We start from the raw sequence: 15,288 nt of genomic DNA, 5'->3' as shown, positions 1-15,288 counted from the left end.
GGACAAGGCCTAAGAGATTTGTGCTTGAAGAGTTGAGAAAAAAAACCCACAGAAAGCAATCATTGGTTGAATGAAGAACGAGTCTTGCTAGTGAAGGCTAGTGTCTGTCTTCATCAGCGAACAGGTAGAACAAACAGGATGTTGATGGAGGTACGCTAACCCAGTGGCGAGCGAGAAGCTGAAATTTTGGTAATTATCCATCTTTTGCTCCAACGAAAAGTTAACGCCAAAAAGGTGTTAATCTTGCATCCACTGACTTGAGCATCTACCTGTGAAAAAGTGCTCTTTGAAAACAGCAGCTCTCCCTGAGCGGCTCGGCTCAACTCACTAATGCTTGGCTCGTCCCCGCCTGACCCTGCACCGCTCTGTCTGTGCGGATGACAAACTTATTCTGATTAACCCATGACATTGAGTACGACTTTGGGTCGGGATGGCAGATTAACATATTTGTGCCTTTGTAGCCCACAAAACAGGAAATGTTACATTGAGAAGCTGTGAATGCCCCGCAAATCAACAATGGATGTGCAACACCATGGGTTTGTACCCTTGTGTGGGACAACTCATGATTGCACGAGCACCGAAGTACCAATCTAGCGCTTCGGACTCGCTTTGTAATATCAATGCATCAGAAGCTTTGTAAAAGTGATTTTCCACCAATAGCTGGAAGTGTGACATAAATCAATTAATAAATACACAACGCTCCGTCATTGGATCACGTACTTGGCTGTCCAAGATTTTAAAATACACACAAAACAGCCAACCTTCCCAACAATACACTGCAGTGGAGTTATCTCTGACATAATAAAATTCACAACCAGGTGGACAAGGACCATTGAACAAACCTTTCTGCCTCTCATTTTCATCTTCATCGGGCATTTCCGCTTCGCTGCATGGGAGTTCAGGTTCAATGGGATTGGCCGAGTCGCTGAAGAAGTGAAACGGTCGATCCGCCAGAATAGTAAGAGCCATACCGCTGGGCTCAAGGGCTGCGTAATGAGGTGCACACAGGCCGTGTAGCAGACGACGACGTGTCAGCTCCAGACAAGTGCTTCCTGATAAAGCATAGTTTTAAAAAGTTTCTATAAAAAGTCAAAGGAATATTCTGAGAGACGACGACACCTTCAAAGGAGCGGAAATGTTCAAGCCGGCATTTTAAAGTTTCGGTTTTAAAAGACGTGCATTTCTATCTTAATTGGTCACCAGCAAGACAACAATAAGGCGTTTGGCTCAGCCGGTATATCGTCTCACTCCACATTTCGCAAATGCTTAATTTGCGTAGGCAAACATCATCAGTGATGGCACGTTGGAATGACCATTCATTGTGTACCCTCCAAATGTGTTCACTCACCAGAGGCAGCACTCAGAGTGAGCCACTCGAGGGCTGTCCGGAACCCACTCTTGCTCTCAACGGCTTCATCAGGCTCCACACGCAGCAAGAGGCAGTCCGTCCGTCCCTCCAGCGTCATGGCGTGCACGAGCAGTGAGGCAAGTGGGACCTCCACCGACAGCAGCAACTACGGTGCACAAGCGTTGCAATCAATGTGCGCACGCAGACCATTTCAGCATAATACTCAGACGACAATCCAACATGGTGACCAACGATGTTGAATGAAATCAACGTGTTCGGACAGCCATCTTACACATGAATAGATCACCAGTAAATCCCACCTTCCACTTGGTGGTTCCTTCTTCCCCACGGCATCCCGTGCGTAGCAGGTGCAGCGAGCCAATACCATCAGTCACAGCGGCCAACTCTTCAGAAGGGAAGCTTAGCGACGAACATACCCTGCCCTGCGTGCAAGCTCCCTCCCAAGGCAACTGCCACACTGGCTTTCCTTTGTCAACATGCGTGTCCTGCAGCGAAGCCACACAGTTTCAAACTATATACAAAAACCACGACGACGACAAATAAATGGATATGATTACATATCAATGCCAAATACACACCAAACCAGACAGAGGTTGCCATAAGCTGGGCATAGTGGCACGCGCCTGTAATCTAGCTACCGAGAAGCTGGGTTTGGGGGATCGCTTCAGGACGGGAGTCCTACTTTGTGCCGCACGAATAGAAGGAACAAAGCAGCACAGCCGATACGGCGGAACCCAACCCTGATTGTCAGGTCAGATCAGATCTGTGGCTTGCTATGGGCATCATGTAAAATGCATACATAATAAACCTATTCATGGTTGATTGTTGGTGACTAAACCAGCTGTCCCCACCAGGTCCCACTGGTGTGGAGAGTGTATTGACATGGACACTTAGCAGGATACAATACAAAACCTGTCACAGGGCAGACGAGCTGCTTGTGAGCCAACGGCCATCCATAATCTAGTGCCAACTGCATCTGCGGACATCATCCTGGAGTTTGTTACCTTCTCAAGGAGGTTGGTCGCAGGATTTGCACTCCGGCCACCACAAAGCACTTCACTCTGCAAAACACACTGCAGTGTGTGTCGGGGTGGTGCTGAAGTGTCATCCACCAGACGGCGGTCTCCTCGGGTTATCCTGAGGTGGTCCCTTCAGATGGGTCACTGGAATGTCCAATCCCTAAGAGATGGGGATGGCCCAGGCAATTGCCTGGGGGATGGCCAGATGGAGGCCCCTGGTGTACCGGCAGAAAGTGGATGCAGCGACGCGCTGTGGCGCATGCTCCCATTGGATGGATGCAATTACAAATAAAGGGGCCCTTTGAGTTTTGCAGACAATATGTAGGACATCTACACACACACACACACACACATATATATATATATATATATATATATATATATATATATATATATATATATATATATATATATATATATATATATATATATATATATATCGATATATGTGGAGTGTGATGAGCACTCCTCTGATCTCCATTGGACATAGTCCTACACCAAAGCGTCACCTCAACCCAAAGGCCTTGGCCCAGCAACTGTCAAATAGACAAAGATTACATGATCAAGATCAGTTAAACATCAAACGTAGCCGCCTATCCAGATTTTGGGCTTATGTGCCCTCATCAGGATGGCATACCGATAAATATCGAACCAATGATGACCACATTCGTCGTTTAAACAAAAGACGCTCCTGGCTTTTATGGTGAGCATCGCCACAGATAATGTCTCTCGAAGTAAAACCACATAATCCGCAAAGAACAACCATCAGTCTGCCACCCAGACGATTGTTCCCGGTAATGCAAACCATTCAACCAGAAGGCACATGGTGCGATCGGCGGGTAAATGGAAATGTGTGGAATGTGACGAGCACTCCCCCAATCTCCATTAAACAAGGTTTTCCCGCCGATCACACCACATACCTTCTGGTTGAATGGTTTGCATTGGTGGGAGCAATCGTCTGAGTGGCAGACGGATGGTTTTTCCTTACGGATTATGCGGTTTTACCATGCGAGAGACAATCCACGGTCGATGCTCACCATTACAGCCAGGAGGTATAATTAAAAATTATATCCTGCACGCGCAACAAAATTTTTGAACTCCTCCACCCCTTAAAACCTGAGTGCTTGATTGTACATATGCCTATGTTTTCTGCTAACCCCTGCCACCACAGCTTACCTACCCTTTTCACCCCTCCCTCACAATCACCCTCCGTTTTATTCCCCAACTCCGTCATCCTTCAGACAGGCAGACTGCAGCCTCTTCTCTTTCTTCAGACCTTGACAAAATCCCAAGCTGGTTCAAACACTTGGAATATGTCTGTCAATCCTGATAAATCTCACACTCTCACTATCTCTTTCTCAGAAAGGACCATCTGGCAAACCCTCCAATCTACTTTCTTTGCAATTATCTTGAGAAAGTTCAATCATTCAAACTTCTGGGTCTCACTATCAGCCATGATCTTTCTTGGGTAAACTACATTTCAAAGTTTGTCTCCAAAGCCAGCGGCCGACTGGGCATTCTCCATTGTACAAAGTCCTTCCTGATCACACATGAACTTCTATTCACCTACAAGGGCTTCATCTGCTGCTTGATAGAGTACTGCTGTCCCCTCTGGGCTGGCTCTCCTGCCTCACCTTGCTCCGCTTGACACTGGGGAAACCAAGGCCTTCAAGATCAATAGAATCTCCCACAATGAAGCTGAGTCTATGGGGCTATCAATTTGCCATCGCAGACATGTTGGTGGTCTCTGTCTTCAACCACCTCCTTTCTGGTCTTGCACTCTGCTCTTTCCATGCTTTGCCACTGCCCCCCCTCCCCTCCCCCAGGTTGTTGCAGTGAGCACATGGTCCACCCTCAACCCCTTTCCGGTGAAACCAACTAAATCCAGGATGACTGCTCCCTTCCACTCATTTGTTTATCTTTTTCCCACTTGTGGAATCACCTTCTGTACTCTTCACTTTCATTCTTCCCTCCAGGTCTTCAAGACAGCTGTTCAACACCATCTCAATCAACTCCATCCAAAATCGTGATCTTTTCTACCCTCGTTAACCCCACCCAAATTTCTAGTTTTCCCTCCTTGGAGTTTCCTTCTGCATCAATCTTGTCTACCCTATGCATCCTCTCCTGCCCCCCATTCCTCCCCACATGCATTGTTTTTCCGCCTCCGTCTATCTTGGCCTTCGGCTCTGCTGTTGGTGTTTCCCCCCTTTCTTTGCTGATCCTTTTGTCCCGTTGCATCCTAATCCATTCATTGTACTCGTGTTGGCTCTTCCATGAGCCTTGACTATGTATCCAAAAAAAAAAAACTTGCATGGATGAGATTTATCTGGCCACAATGAATGAGAGATGAGACAGCGATAAACTTCACACAATACTCCATTAAGAAAATTACCCCCGTGTGGGGGTGACGGTCATCTCTATGATACCACAAGTTCTCAATGTTCAGTTATGACCGAAGACTACTGTGCAGCTTGAACTGCACAGTTTGGTTAAAGATGACTCGGCATTTTGGCGCGCCCGCACGAAATTATATTTTTAAAATAATGCCTACGTTTACATTTCGGGTTTTGAAACTTTTGCACCTTCGGCGGAAAATTTATAAATATAAAAGGCTAAAAATGTGTTTTATATTTATATTTCATTTCTCCTTCCTTCCTTCTTTGCGAATCGCATTGGCGTTTTTGACCATCTTCCAGATCACGTGACGATCAAACGGGAAGGAAATTCAAAAATCTGTCCGGTCAGATACAAGATAATATTTTTTTACTATCATAATCAAAAAACAGTTGCCGAATATCTTGTAGAATGGCAGACGAGATAGGTTTTGAAAATGGAGATTTTTATAACTTACGTGACCTTGACCCTGACCTTGAACCCGGACAAAAGTTATATTGTTGTGCAACACTCATCGACCTCTACCCACATACTAAGTTTCATCAAGATCGGAAAGAAAAATTGTTGACGGACGGACGGACGTACGGACATTTGGTCCGGATTTACGAGGTCATCTCGGAAGAGATGACCTAATAAAGGTGACACCACCAACACCTTCACTTTCGAGACAATTTAAAGGTCCATTTGCAACAAATATATAATACAACCTTATAACATGAATAATAGTAGGAGAACAAATCACCGAACAGCACAAATTGATCACGGATGAGCAAATACCCTCAGGATTTGGATCAAACCTATAATCCATTGATGGGTCATCCATCCAACGATACCAAATTCGAACATTATAAACCATCCGGTGACCCGATGATACATGTGATTAAGGGTTGTAGAGAAAGGAATGCCAAACTCACCAGCACAACACGCACATTAACCAAACGTCCGGCCCGATCCACGAAGTACAGGCTGTCGTGATGCCATGGATCCATGTGCAGGTGGTTGTACATCCCATACATGCGCATGTGGTCCAGAGTGAACTGCTCTTCCCCAAGTTCAACATCATCCACTTCTACGGCGAGAAATCACAGAAATTGCGAGCACGTTATCCACCTGCCATTTACTCCGCCCTCCCCCCCCTCCCGCCGTTTACTCCGCCCTCCCCTCCTCCCGCCCTCCCCTCCTCCCGCCGTTTACTCCGCCCTCCCCTCCTCCCGCCGTTTACTCCGCCCTCCCCTCCTCCCGCCGTTTACTCCGCCCTCCCCTCCTCCCGCCGTTTACTCCGCCCTCCCCTCCTCCCGCCGTTTACTCCGCCCTCCCCTCCTCCCGCCGTTTACTCCGCCCTCCCCTCCTCCCGCCGTTTACTCCGCCATCCCCTCCTCCCGCCGTTTACTCCGCCCTCCCCTCCTCCCGCCGTTTACTCCGCCCTCCCCTCCTCCCGCCGTTTACTCCGCCCTCCCCTCCTCCCGCCGTTTACTCCGCCCTCCCCTCCTCCCGCCGTTTACTCCGCCCTCCCCTCCTCCCGCCGTTTACTCCGCCCTCCCCTCCTCCCGCCGTTTACTCCGCCCTCCCCTCCTCCCGCCGTTTACTCCGCCCTCCCCTCCTCCCGCCGTTTACTCCGCCCTCCCCACCTCCCGCCGTTTACTCCGCCCTCCCCACCTCCCGCCGTTTACTCCGCCCTCCCCACCTCCCGCCGTTTACTCCGCCCTCCCCACCTCCCGCCGTTTACTCCGCCCTCCCCACCCACCGCCGTTTACTCCGCCCTCCCCACCCACCGCCGTTTACTCCGCCCTCCCCCCCACCGCCGTTTACTCCGCCCTCCCCCCACCGCCGTTTACTCCGCCCTCCCCCCACCGCCGTTTACTCCGCCCTCCCCCCACCGCCGTTTACTCCGCCCTCCCCCCCACCGCCGTTTACTCCGCCCTCCCCCTCACCGCCGTTTACTCCGCCCTCCCCCCACCGCCGTTTACTCCGCCCTCCCCCCACCGCCGTTTACTCCGCCCTCCCCTCCTCCCGCCGTTTACTCCGCCCTCACCCCACCGCCGTTTACTCCGCCCTCCCCCCACCGCCGTTTACTCTCCCCTCCCCCACCGCCGTTTACTCCCTCCCCCACCGCCCTCCCCTCCCCCATCGCCCTCCCCCCACCATCGCCCTCCCCCCCACCATCGCCCTCCCCCCACCGCTCTCCCCTCCCCTCCCCCATCGCCCTCCCCCACCGCTCTCCCCTCCCCCCACCGCTCTCCCCTCCCCCACCGCTCTCCCCTCCCCCATCGCTCTCCCCTCCCCCATCGCTCTCCCCTCCCCCATCGCCCTCCCCCCACCGCTCTCCCCTCCCCCACCGCCCTCCCCTCCCCCCACCGCCCTCCCCTCCCCCCACCGCCCTCCCCTCCCCCCACCGCCCTCCCCTCCCCCATCGCCCTCCCCTCCCCATCGCCCTCCCCTCCCCCATCGCCCGCCCTCCCCCACCGCCCTCCCCTCCCCCACCGCCCTCCTCCCCCCCCCGCCGCTCTCCCCTCCCCGCCGCTCTCCCCTCCCCTCCGCCGCCCTCCCTCCCCCCGCCGCCCTCCCCTCCCCTCCCCCGTCGCCCTCCCCTCCCCGTCGCCCTCCCCTCCCCTCCCCCGCCGCCCTCCCTCCCCCGTCGCCCTCCCCTCCCCTCCCCCGCCGCCCTCCCCTCCCCTCCCCCGCCACCCTCCCCTCCCCTCCCCCGCCGCTCTCCCCTCCCCGTCGCCCTCCCCTCCCGCTGTCCGCTCTCCCCTCCCCCGTCGCCCTCCCCTCCCGCTGTCCGCTCTCCCCTCCCCGTCGCCCTCCCCTCCCGCTGTCCGCTCTCCCCTCCCCGTCGCCCTCCCCTCCCGCTGTCCGCTCTCCCCTCCCCGTCGCCCTCCCCTCCCGCTGTCCGCTCTCCCCTCCCCCGTCGCCCTCCCCTCCCGCTGTCCGCTCTCCCTCCCCCGTCGCCCTCCCCTCCCGCTGTCCGCTCTCCCCTCCCCCGTCGCCCTCCCCTCCCGCTGTCCGCTCTCCCCTCCCCCGTCGCCCTCCCCTCCCGCTGTCCGCTCTCCCCTCCCCCTCCCCGTCGCCCTCCCCTCCCGCTGTCCGCTCTCCCCTCCCCGTCGCCCTCCCCTCCCGCTGTCCGCTCTCCCCTCCCCGTCGCCCTCCCCTCCCGATGTCCGCTCTCCCCTCCCCGTCGCCCTCCCCTCCCGCTGTCCGCTCTCCCCTCCCCCGTCGCCCTCCCCTCCCGCTGTCCGCTCTCCCCTCCCCGTCGCCCTCCCCTCCCGCTGTCCGCTCTCCCCTCCCCGTCGCCCTCCCCTCCCGCTGTCCGCTCTCCCCTCCCCGTCGCCCTCCCCTCCCGCTGTCCGCTCTCCCCTCCCCCGTCGCCCTCCCCTCCCGCTGTCCGCTCTCCCCTCCCCGTCGCCCTCCCCTCCCGCTGTCCGCTCTCCCCTCCCCCGCCGCCCTCCCCTCCCGCCGTCCGCCCTCCCCTCCCCGTCGCCCTCCCCTCCCGCTGTCCGCTCTCCCCTCCCCGTCGCCCTCCCCTCCCGCTGTCCGCTCTCCCCTCCCCGTCGCCCTCCCCTCCCGCTGTCCGCTCTCCCCTCCCCGTCGCCCTCCCCTCCCGCTGTCCGCTCTCCCCTCCCCGTCGCCCTCCCCTCCCGCTGTCCGCTCTCCCCTCCCCCGCCGCCCTCCCCTCCCGCTGGCCGCACCCCCCTCCCCCGTCGCCCTCCCCTCCCGCTGTCCGCTCTCCCCCGTCGCCCTCCCGCGATCCGCTCTCCCCCGCCGCCCTGCCGCTATCCGCTCTCCCCCGCCGCCCTCCCGCTCTTCCCTCTCCCCCGCCGCCCTCCCGCTCTTCCCTCTCCCCCGCCGCCCTCCCGCTCTTCCCTCTCCCCGCCGCCCTCCCGCTCTTCCCTCTCCCCCGCCGCCCTCCCGCTCTTCCCTCCCCCGCCGCCCTCCCGCTATTCCCTCCCCGCCGCCCTCCCGCTATTCCCTCCCCCGCCGCCCTCCCGCTATTCCCTCCCCCGCCGCCCTCCCGCTATTCCCTCCCCCGCCGCCCTCCCGCTATTCCCTCCCCGCCGCCCTCCCGCTATTCCCTCCCCCGTCGCCCTCCCGCTATTCCCTCCCCGTCGCCCTCCCGCTATTCCCTCCCCCGTCGCCCTCCCGCTATTCCCTCCCCCGTCGCCCTCCCGCTATTCCCTCCCCGTCGCCCTCCCGCTATTCCCTCCCCGTCGCCCTCCCGCTATTCCCTCCCCGTCGCCCTCCCGCTACTCCCTCCCCCGTCGCCCTCCCGCTGTTCCCTCCCCCGTCGCCCTCCCGCTATTCCCTCCCCCGTCGCCCTCCCGCTATTCCCTCCCCGTCGCCCTCCCGCTATTCCCTCCCCGTCGCCCTCCCGCTATTCCCTCCCCCGTCGCCCTCCCGCTATTCCCTCCCCCGTCGCCCTCCCGCTATTCCCTCCCCGTCGCCCTCCCGCTATTCCCTCCCCCGTCGCCCTCCCGCTATTCCCTCCCCCGTCGCCCTCCCGCTATTCCCTCCCCGTCGCCCTCCCGCTATTCCCTCCCCCGTCGCCCTCCCGCTATTCCCTCCCCCGTCGCCCTCCCGCTATTCCCTCCCCGTCGCCCTCCCGCTATTCCCTCCCCCGTCGCCCTCCCGCTATTCACTCCCCGTCGCCCTCCCGCTATTCACTCCCCCGTCGCCCTCCCGCTATTCACTCCCCCGTGGCCCTCCCGCTACTCACTCCCCGGCGCCCTCCCGCTATTCGCTCCCCCGGCGGCCTCCCGCTCTCCACTCCCCCGGCGGCCTCCCGCTATTCGCTCCCCCTCGCCCTCCCGCTATTCACTCCCCCTCGCCCTCCCGCTATTCACTCCCCCGTCGCCCTCCCGCTATTCACTCCCCGTCGCCCTCCCGCTATTCACTCCCCCTCGCCCTCCCGCTATTCACTCCCCCCTCGCCCTCCCGCTATTCACTCCCCCGTCGCCCTCCCGCTATTCACTCCCCCGTCGCCCTCCCGCTATTCACTCCCCCTCCCCTCCCGCTATTCACTCCCCCTCCCCTCCCGCTACTCACTCCCCCTCCCCTCCCCTCCCCTCCCGCTATTCACTCCCCCTCCCGCTATTCACTCCCCCTCCTCCCCTCCCGCTATTCACTCCCCTCCCCTCCCCTCCCGCGATTCACTCCCCTCCCCTCCCCTCCCGCTATTCGCTCCCCTCCCCTCCCCTCCCGCGATTCGCTCCCCCTCCCCTCCCCTCCCGCGATTCGCTCCCCTCCCCTCCCCTCCCGCTATTCGCTCCCCCTCCCCTCCCCTCCCGCTATTCGCTCCCCCTCCCTCCCCTCCCGCTATTCGCTCCCCCTCCCCTCCCCTCCGCTATTCGCTCCCCCTCCCCTCCCCTCCCGCTATTCGCTCCCCCTCCCCTCCCCTCCCGCTATTCGCTCCCCCTCCCCTCCCCTCCCGCTATTCGCTCCCCTCCCCTCCCCTCCCGCTATTCGCTCCCCTCCCCTCCCCTCCCGCTATTCGCTCCCCCTCCCCTCCCGCTATTCGCTCCCCCTCCCCTCCCGCTATTCGCTCCCCTCCCCTCCCGCTATTCGCTCCCCCATCGCCCTCCCGCTATTCGCTCCCCCATCGCCCTCCCGCTATTCGCTCCCTATTCGCTCCCCCTCGCTATTCCTCCGCTCCATTCCCGCTATTCCCTCCCCCATCGCCCTCCCGCTATTCCTCCCCCATCGCCCTCCCGCTATTCCCTCCCCCATCGCCCTCCCGCTATTCCCTCCCCCATCGCCCTCCCGCTATTCCCTCCCCCCTCGCCCTCCCCCTATTCCCTCCCCCATCGCCCTCCCGCTATTCCCTCCCCCATCGCCCTCCCGCTATTCCCTCCCCCATCGCCCTCCCGCTCTTCCCTCCCCCATCCCCCTCCCGCTATTCCCTCCCCCGTCGCCCTCCCGCTATTCCCTCCCCCATCGCCCTCCCGCTATTCCCTCCCCCATCGCCCTCCCGCTATTCCCTCCCCATCGCCCTCCCGCTATTCCCTCCCCCATCGCCCTCCCGCTATTCCCTCCCCCATCGCCCTCCATCGCCTCCCGCTATTCCCTCCCCCATCGCCCTCCCGCTATTCCCTCCCCCATCGCCCTCCCGCTATTCCCTCCCCATCGCCCTCCCGCTATTCCCTCCCCATCGCCCTCCCGCTATTCCCTCCCCATCGCCCTCCCGCTATTCCCTCCCCCATCGCCCTCCCGCTATTCCCTCCCCATCGCCCTCCCGCTATTCCCTCCCCCATCGCCCTCCCGCTATTCCCTCCCCCATCGCCCTCCCGCTATTCCCTCCCCCATCGCCCTCCCGCTATTCCCTCCCCATCGCCCTCCCGCTATTCCCTCCCCCATCGCCCTCCCGCTATTCCCTCCCCCATCGCCCTCCCGCTATTCCCTCCCCATCGCCCTCCCGCTATTCCCTCCCCCATCGCCCTCCCGCTATTCCCTCCCCCATCGCCCTCCCGCTATTCCCTCCCCATCGCCCTCCCGCTATTCCCTCCCCCATCGCCCTCCCGCTATTCCCTCCCCCATCGCCCTCCCGCTATTCCCTCCCCCATCGCCCTCCCGCTATTCCCTCCCCATCGCCCTCCCGCTATTCCCTCCCCCATCGCCCTCCCGCTATTCCTCCCCATCGCCCTCCCGCTATTCCCTCCCCCATCGCCCTCCGCCCCTCCCCCATCGCCCTCCCGCTATTCCTCCCCCATCGCCCTCCCGCTATTCCCTCCCCCATCGCCCTCCCGCTATTCCCTCCCCATCGCCCTCCCGCTATTCCCTCCCCCATCGCCCTCCCGCTATTCCCTCCCCCATCGCCCTCCCGCTATTCCCTCCCCCATCGCCCTCCGCTATTCCCTCCCCATCGCCCTCCCGCTATTCCCTCCCCCATCGCCCTCCCGCTATTCCCTCCCCCATCGCCCTCCCGCTATTCCCTCCCCCATCGCCCTCCCGCTATTCCCTCCCCCATCGCCCTCCCGCTATTCCCTCCCCCATCGCCCTCCCGCTATTCCCTCCCCATCGCCCTCCCGCTATTCCCTCCCCTCATCGCCCTCCCGCTATTCCTCCCCCTCCCATCGCCCTCCCGCTATTCCCTCCCCCTCCCATCGCCCTCCGCTATTCCCTCCCCTCCCATCGCCCTCCCGCTATTCCCTCCCCCTCCCATCGCCCTCCCGCTATTCCCTCCCCCTCCCATCGCCCTCCCGCTATTCCCTCCCCTCCCATCGCCCTCTCCCGCTATTCCTCCCCCTCCCATCGCCCTCCCGCTATTCCTCCCCCTCCCATCGCCCTCCCGCTATTCCCTCCCCCTCCCATCGCCCTCCCGCTATTCCCTCCCCCTCCCATCGCCCTCCCGCTATTCCCTCCCCCTCCCATCGCCCTCCCGCTATTCCCTCCCCCTCCCATCGCCCTCCCGCTATTCCCTCCCCCTCCCATCGCCCTCCCGCTATTCCCTCCCCCTCCCATCGCCCTCCCGCTATTCCCTCCCCCTCCCATCGCCCTCCCGCTATTCCCTCCCTCCCATCGCCCTCCCGCTATTCCCTCCCCCTCCCATCGCCCTCCCGCTATTCCCTCCCCTCCCATCGCCCTCCCGCTATTCCCTCCCCTCCCATCGCCCTCCCGCTATTCCCTCCCCCTCCCATCGCCCTCCCGCTATTCCCTCCCCTCCCATCGCCCTCCCGCTATTCCCTCCCCCTCCCATCGCCCTCCCGCTATTCCCTCCCCTCCCATCGCCCTCCCGCTATTCCTCCCCCTCCCATCGCCCTCCCGCTATTCCTCCTCCCATCGCCCTCCCGCTATTCCTCCTCCCATCGCCCTCCCGCTATTCCCTCCTCCCATCGCCCTCCGCTATTTCCTCCTCCCATCGCCCTCCCGCTATTCCTCCCCTCCCATCGCCCTCCCGCTATTCCCTCCCCCTCCCATCGCCCTCCCGCTATTCCCTCCCCCTCCCATCGCCCTCCCGCTATTCCCTCCCCTCCCATCGCCCTCCCGCTATTCCCTCCCCCTCCCATCGCCCTCCCGCTATTCCCTCCCCCTCCCATCGCCCTCCCGCTATTCCCTCCCCTCCCATCGCCCTCCCGCTATTCCCTCCCCCTCCCATCGCCCTCCCGCTATTCCCTCCCTCCCATCGCCCTCCCGCTATTCCTCCCCCTCCCATCGCCCTCCCGCTATTCCCTCCCCTCCCATCGCCCTCCCGCTATTCCCTCCCCTCCCATCGCCCTCCCGCTATTCCCTCCCCTGATTCCTCCCCTCCCATCGCCCTCCCGCTATTCCCTCCCCTCCCATCGCCCTCCCGCTATTCCCTCCTCCCATCGCCCTCCCGCTATTCCTCCCCTCCCATCGCCCTCCCGCTATTCCCTCCCCCTCCCATCGCCCTCCCGCTATTCCCTCCCCCTCCCATCGCCCTCCCGCTATTCCTCCCCTCCCATCGCCCTCCCGCTATTCCCTCCCCTCCCATCGCCCTCCCGCTATTCCTCCCCTCCCATCGCCCTCCCGCTATTCCCTCCCCTCCCATCGCCCTCCCGCTATTCCCTCCCTCCCATCGCCCTCCCGCTATTCCTCCCCCTCCCATCGCCCTCCCGCTATTCCTCCCCCTCCCATCGCCCTCCCGCTATTCCCTCCCCTCCCATCGCCCTCCCGCTATTCCTCCCCCTCCCATCGCCCTCCCGCTATTCCTCCCCTCCCATCGCCCTCCCGCTATTCCCTCCCCCTCCCATCGCCCTCCCGCTATTCCCTCCCCCTCCCATCGCCCTCCCGCTATTCCCTCCCCCTCCCATCGCCCTCCCGCTATTCCCTCCCCCTCCCATCGCCCTCCCGCTATTCCCTCCCCTCCCATCGCCCTCCCGCTATTCCCTCCCCTCCCATCGCCCTCCCGCTATTCCCTCCCCCTCCCATCGCCCTCCCGCTATTCCCTCCCCCTCCCATCGCCCTCCCGCTATTCCCTCCCCTCCCATCGCCCTCCCGCTATTCCTCCCCCTCCCATCGCCCTCCCGCTATTCCCTCCCCTCCCATCGCCCTCCCGCTATTCCCTCCCCCCCATCGCCCTCCCGCTATTCCCTCCCCCTCCCATCGCCCTCCCGCTATTCCCTCCCCCTCCCATCGCCCTCCCGCTATTCCCTCCCCTCCCATCGCCCTCCCGCTATTCCCTCCCCCTCCCATCGCCCTCCCGCTATTCCCTCCCCCTCCCATCGCCCTCCCGCTATTCCCTCCCCTCCCATCGCCCTCCCGCTATTCCCTCCCCTCCCATCGCCCTCCCGCTATTCCCTCCCCTCCCATCGCCCTCCCGCTATTCCCTCCCCTCCCATCGCCCTCCCGCTATTCCCTCCCCCTCCCATCGCCCTCCCGCTATTCCCTCCCCCTCCCATCGCCCTCCCGCTATTCCCTCCCTCCCATCGCCCTCCCGCTATTCCCTCCCCCTCCCATCGCCCTCCCGCTATTCCCTCCCCTCCCCTCCCCTCCCGCTATTCACTCCCCCTCCCCTCCCCTCCCGCTATTCACTCCCCCTCCCCTCCCCTCCCGCTATTCACTCCCCCTCCCCTCCCTCCCGCTATTCACTCCCCCTCCCCTCCCCTCCCGCTATTCACTCCCCTCCCCTCCCCTCCCGCTATTCACTCCCCCTCCCCTCCCCTCCCGCTATTCACTCCCCCTCCCCTCCCCTCCCGCTATTCACTCCCCCTCCCCTCCCCTCCCGCTATTCACTCCCCCTCCCCTCCCCTCCCGCTATTCACTCCCCCTCCCCTCCCCTCCCGCTATTCACTCCCCCTCCCCTCCCCTCCCGCTATTCACTCCCCCTCCCCTCCCCTCCCGCTATTCACTCCCCCTCCCCTCCCCTCCCCTCCCGCTATTCACTCCCCCTCCCCTCCCCTCCCCTCCCGCTATTCACTCCCCTCCCCTCCCCTCCCGCTATTCACTCCCCCTCCCCTCCCGCTATTCACTCCCCCTCCCTCCCGCTATTCACTCCCCTCCCCTCCCGCTATTCACTCCCCTCCCCTCCCACTATTCACTCCCCCTCCCCTCCCACTATTCACTCCCCTCCCCTCCCACTATTCACTCCCCTCCCCTCCCACTATTCACTCCCCCTCCCCTCCCACTATTCACTCCCCCTCCCTCCCACTATTCACTCCCCTCCCCTCCCACTATTCACTCCCCCTCCCCTCCCACTATTCACTCCCCCTCCCCTCCCACTATTCACTCCCCTCCCCTCCCACTATTCACTCCCCTCCCCTCCCACTATTCACTCCCCTCCCCTCCCACTATTCACTCCCCCTCCCCTCCCACTATTCACTCCCCCTCCCCTCCCACTATTCACTCCCCCTCCCCTCCCACTATTCACTCTTACCAGGTTCCACACTCACGCTGTACGTCGGAAAGGGATCTAGGGAGAGTTTATATCCCTCAAATCCCGGATCTAACAAGAACCGATCCGCATTAAGGGAGACGTGTTGCGCCATGCGTCTGCAGCACAACCTCAGAGTGCGCTCAGCACTCACTTCCGCTTCCGGGTCGTATTTTTACAATTCC

General features: G+C 61.5%; 1 protein-coding gene across 1 annotated transcript in view; it reads right to left on the bottom strand.

Moving 5' to 3' along the window:
• NUDCD1 (NudC domain containing 1) overlaps positions 1-15,288 on the bottom strand; it is a 27,372-nt gene extending 12,084 nt beyond the window's left edge. The window contains exons 1-5 of the mRNA XM_085889957.1: positions 15,107-15,288; positions 5,697-5,851; positions 1,669-1,854; positions 1,349-1,514; positions 843-1,052 (exon numbers count right to left, since the gene is read on the bottom strand). Coding sequence (XP_085746083.1) covers positions 843-1,052; positions 1,349-1,514; positions 1,669-1,854; positions 5,697-5,851; positions 15,107-15,218 — 829 coding nt within the window. The 5' untranslated portion in view covers positions 15,219-15,288. The remainder of the gene's footprint in view (positions 1-842; positions 1,053-1,348; positions 1,515-1,668; positions 1,855-5,696; positions 5,852-15,106) is intronic.

The sequence above is a fragment of the Eptatretus burgeri genome, chromosome 7, assembly GCF_056783735.1.
Source record: "Eptatretus burgeri isolate ZD-2024b chromosome 7, Ebu_testis_v1, whole genome shotgun sequence".
In the NCBI taxonomy this organism is placed as follows: Eukaryota; Metazoa; Chordata; class Myxini; order Myxiniformes; family Myxinidae; genus Eptatretus; species Eptatretus burgeri.
Note: the sequence above shows the minus strand (reverse complement) of the source record. Positions and strands in the feature narration are given on the sequence as shown.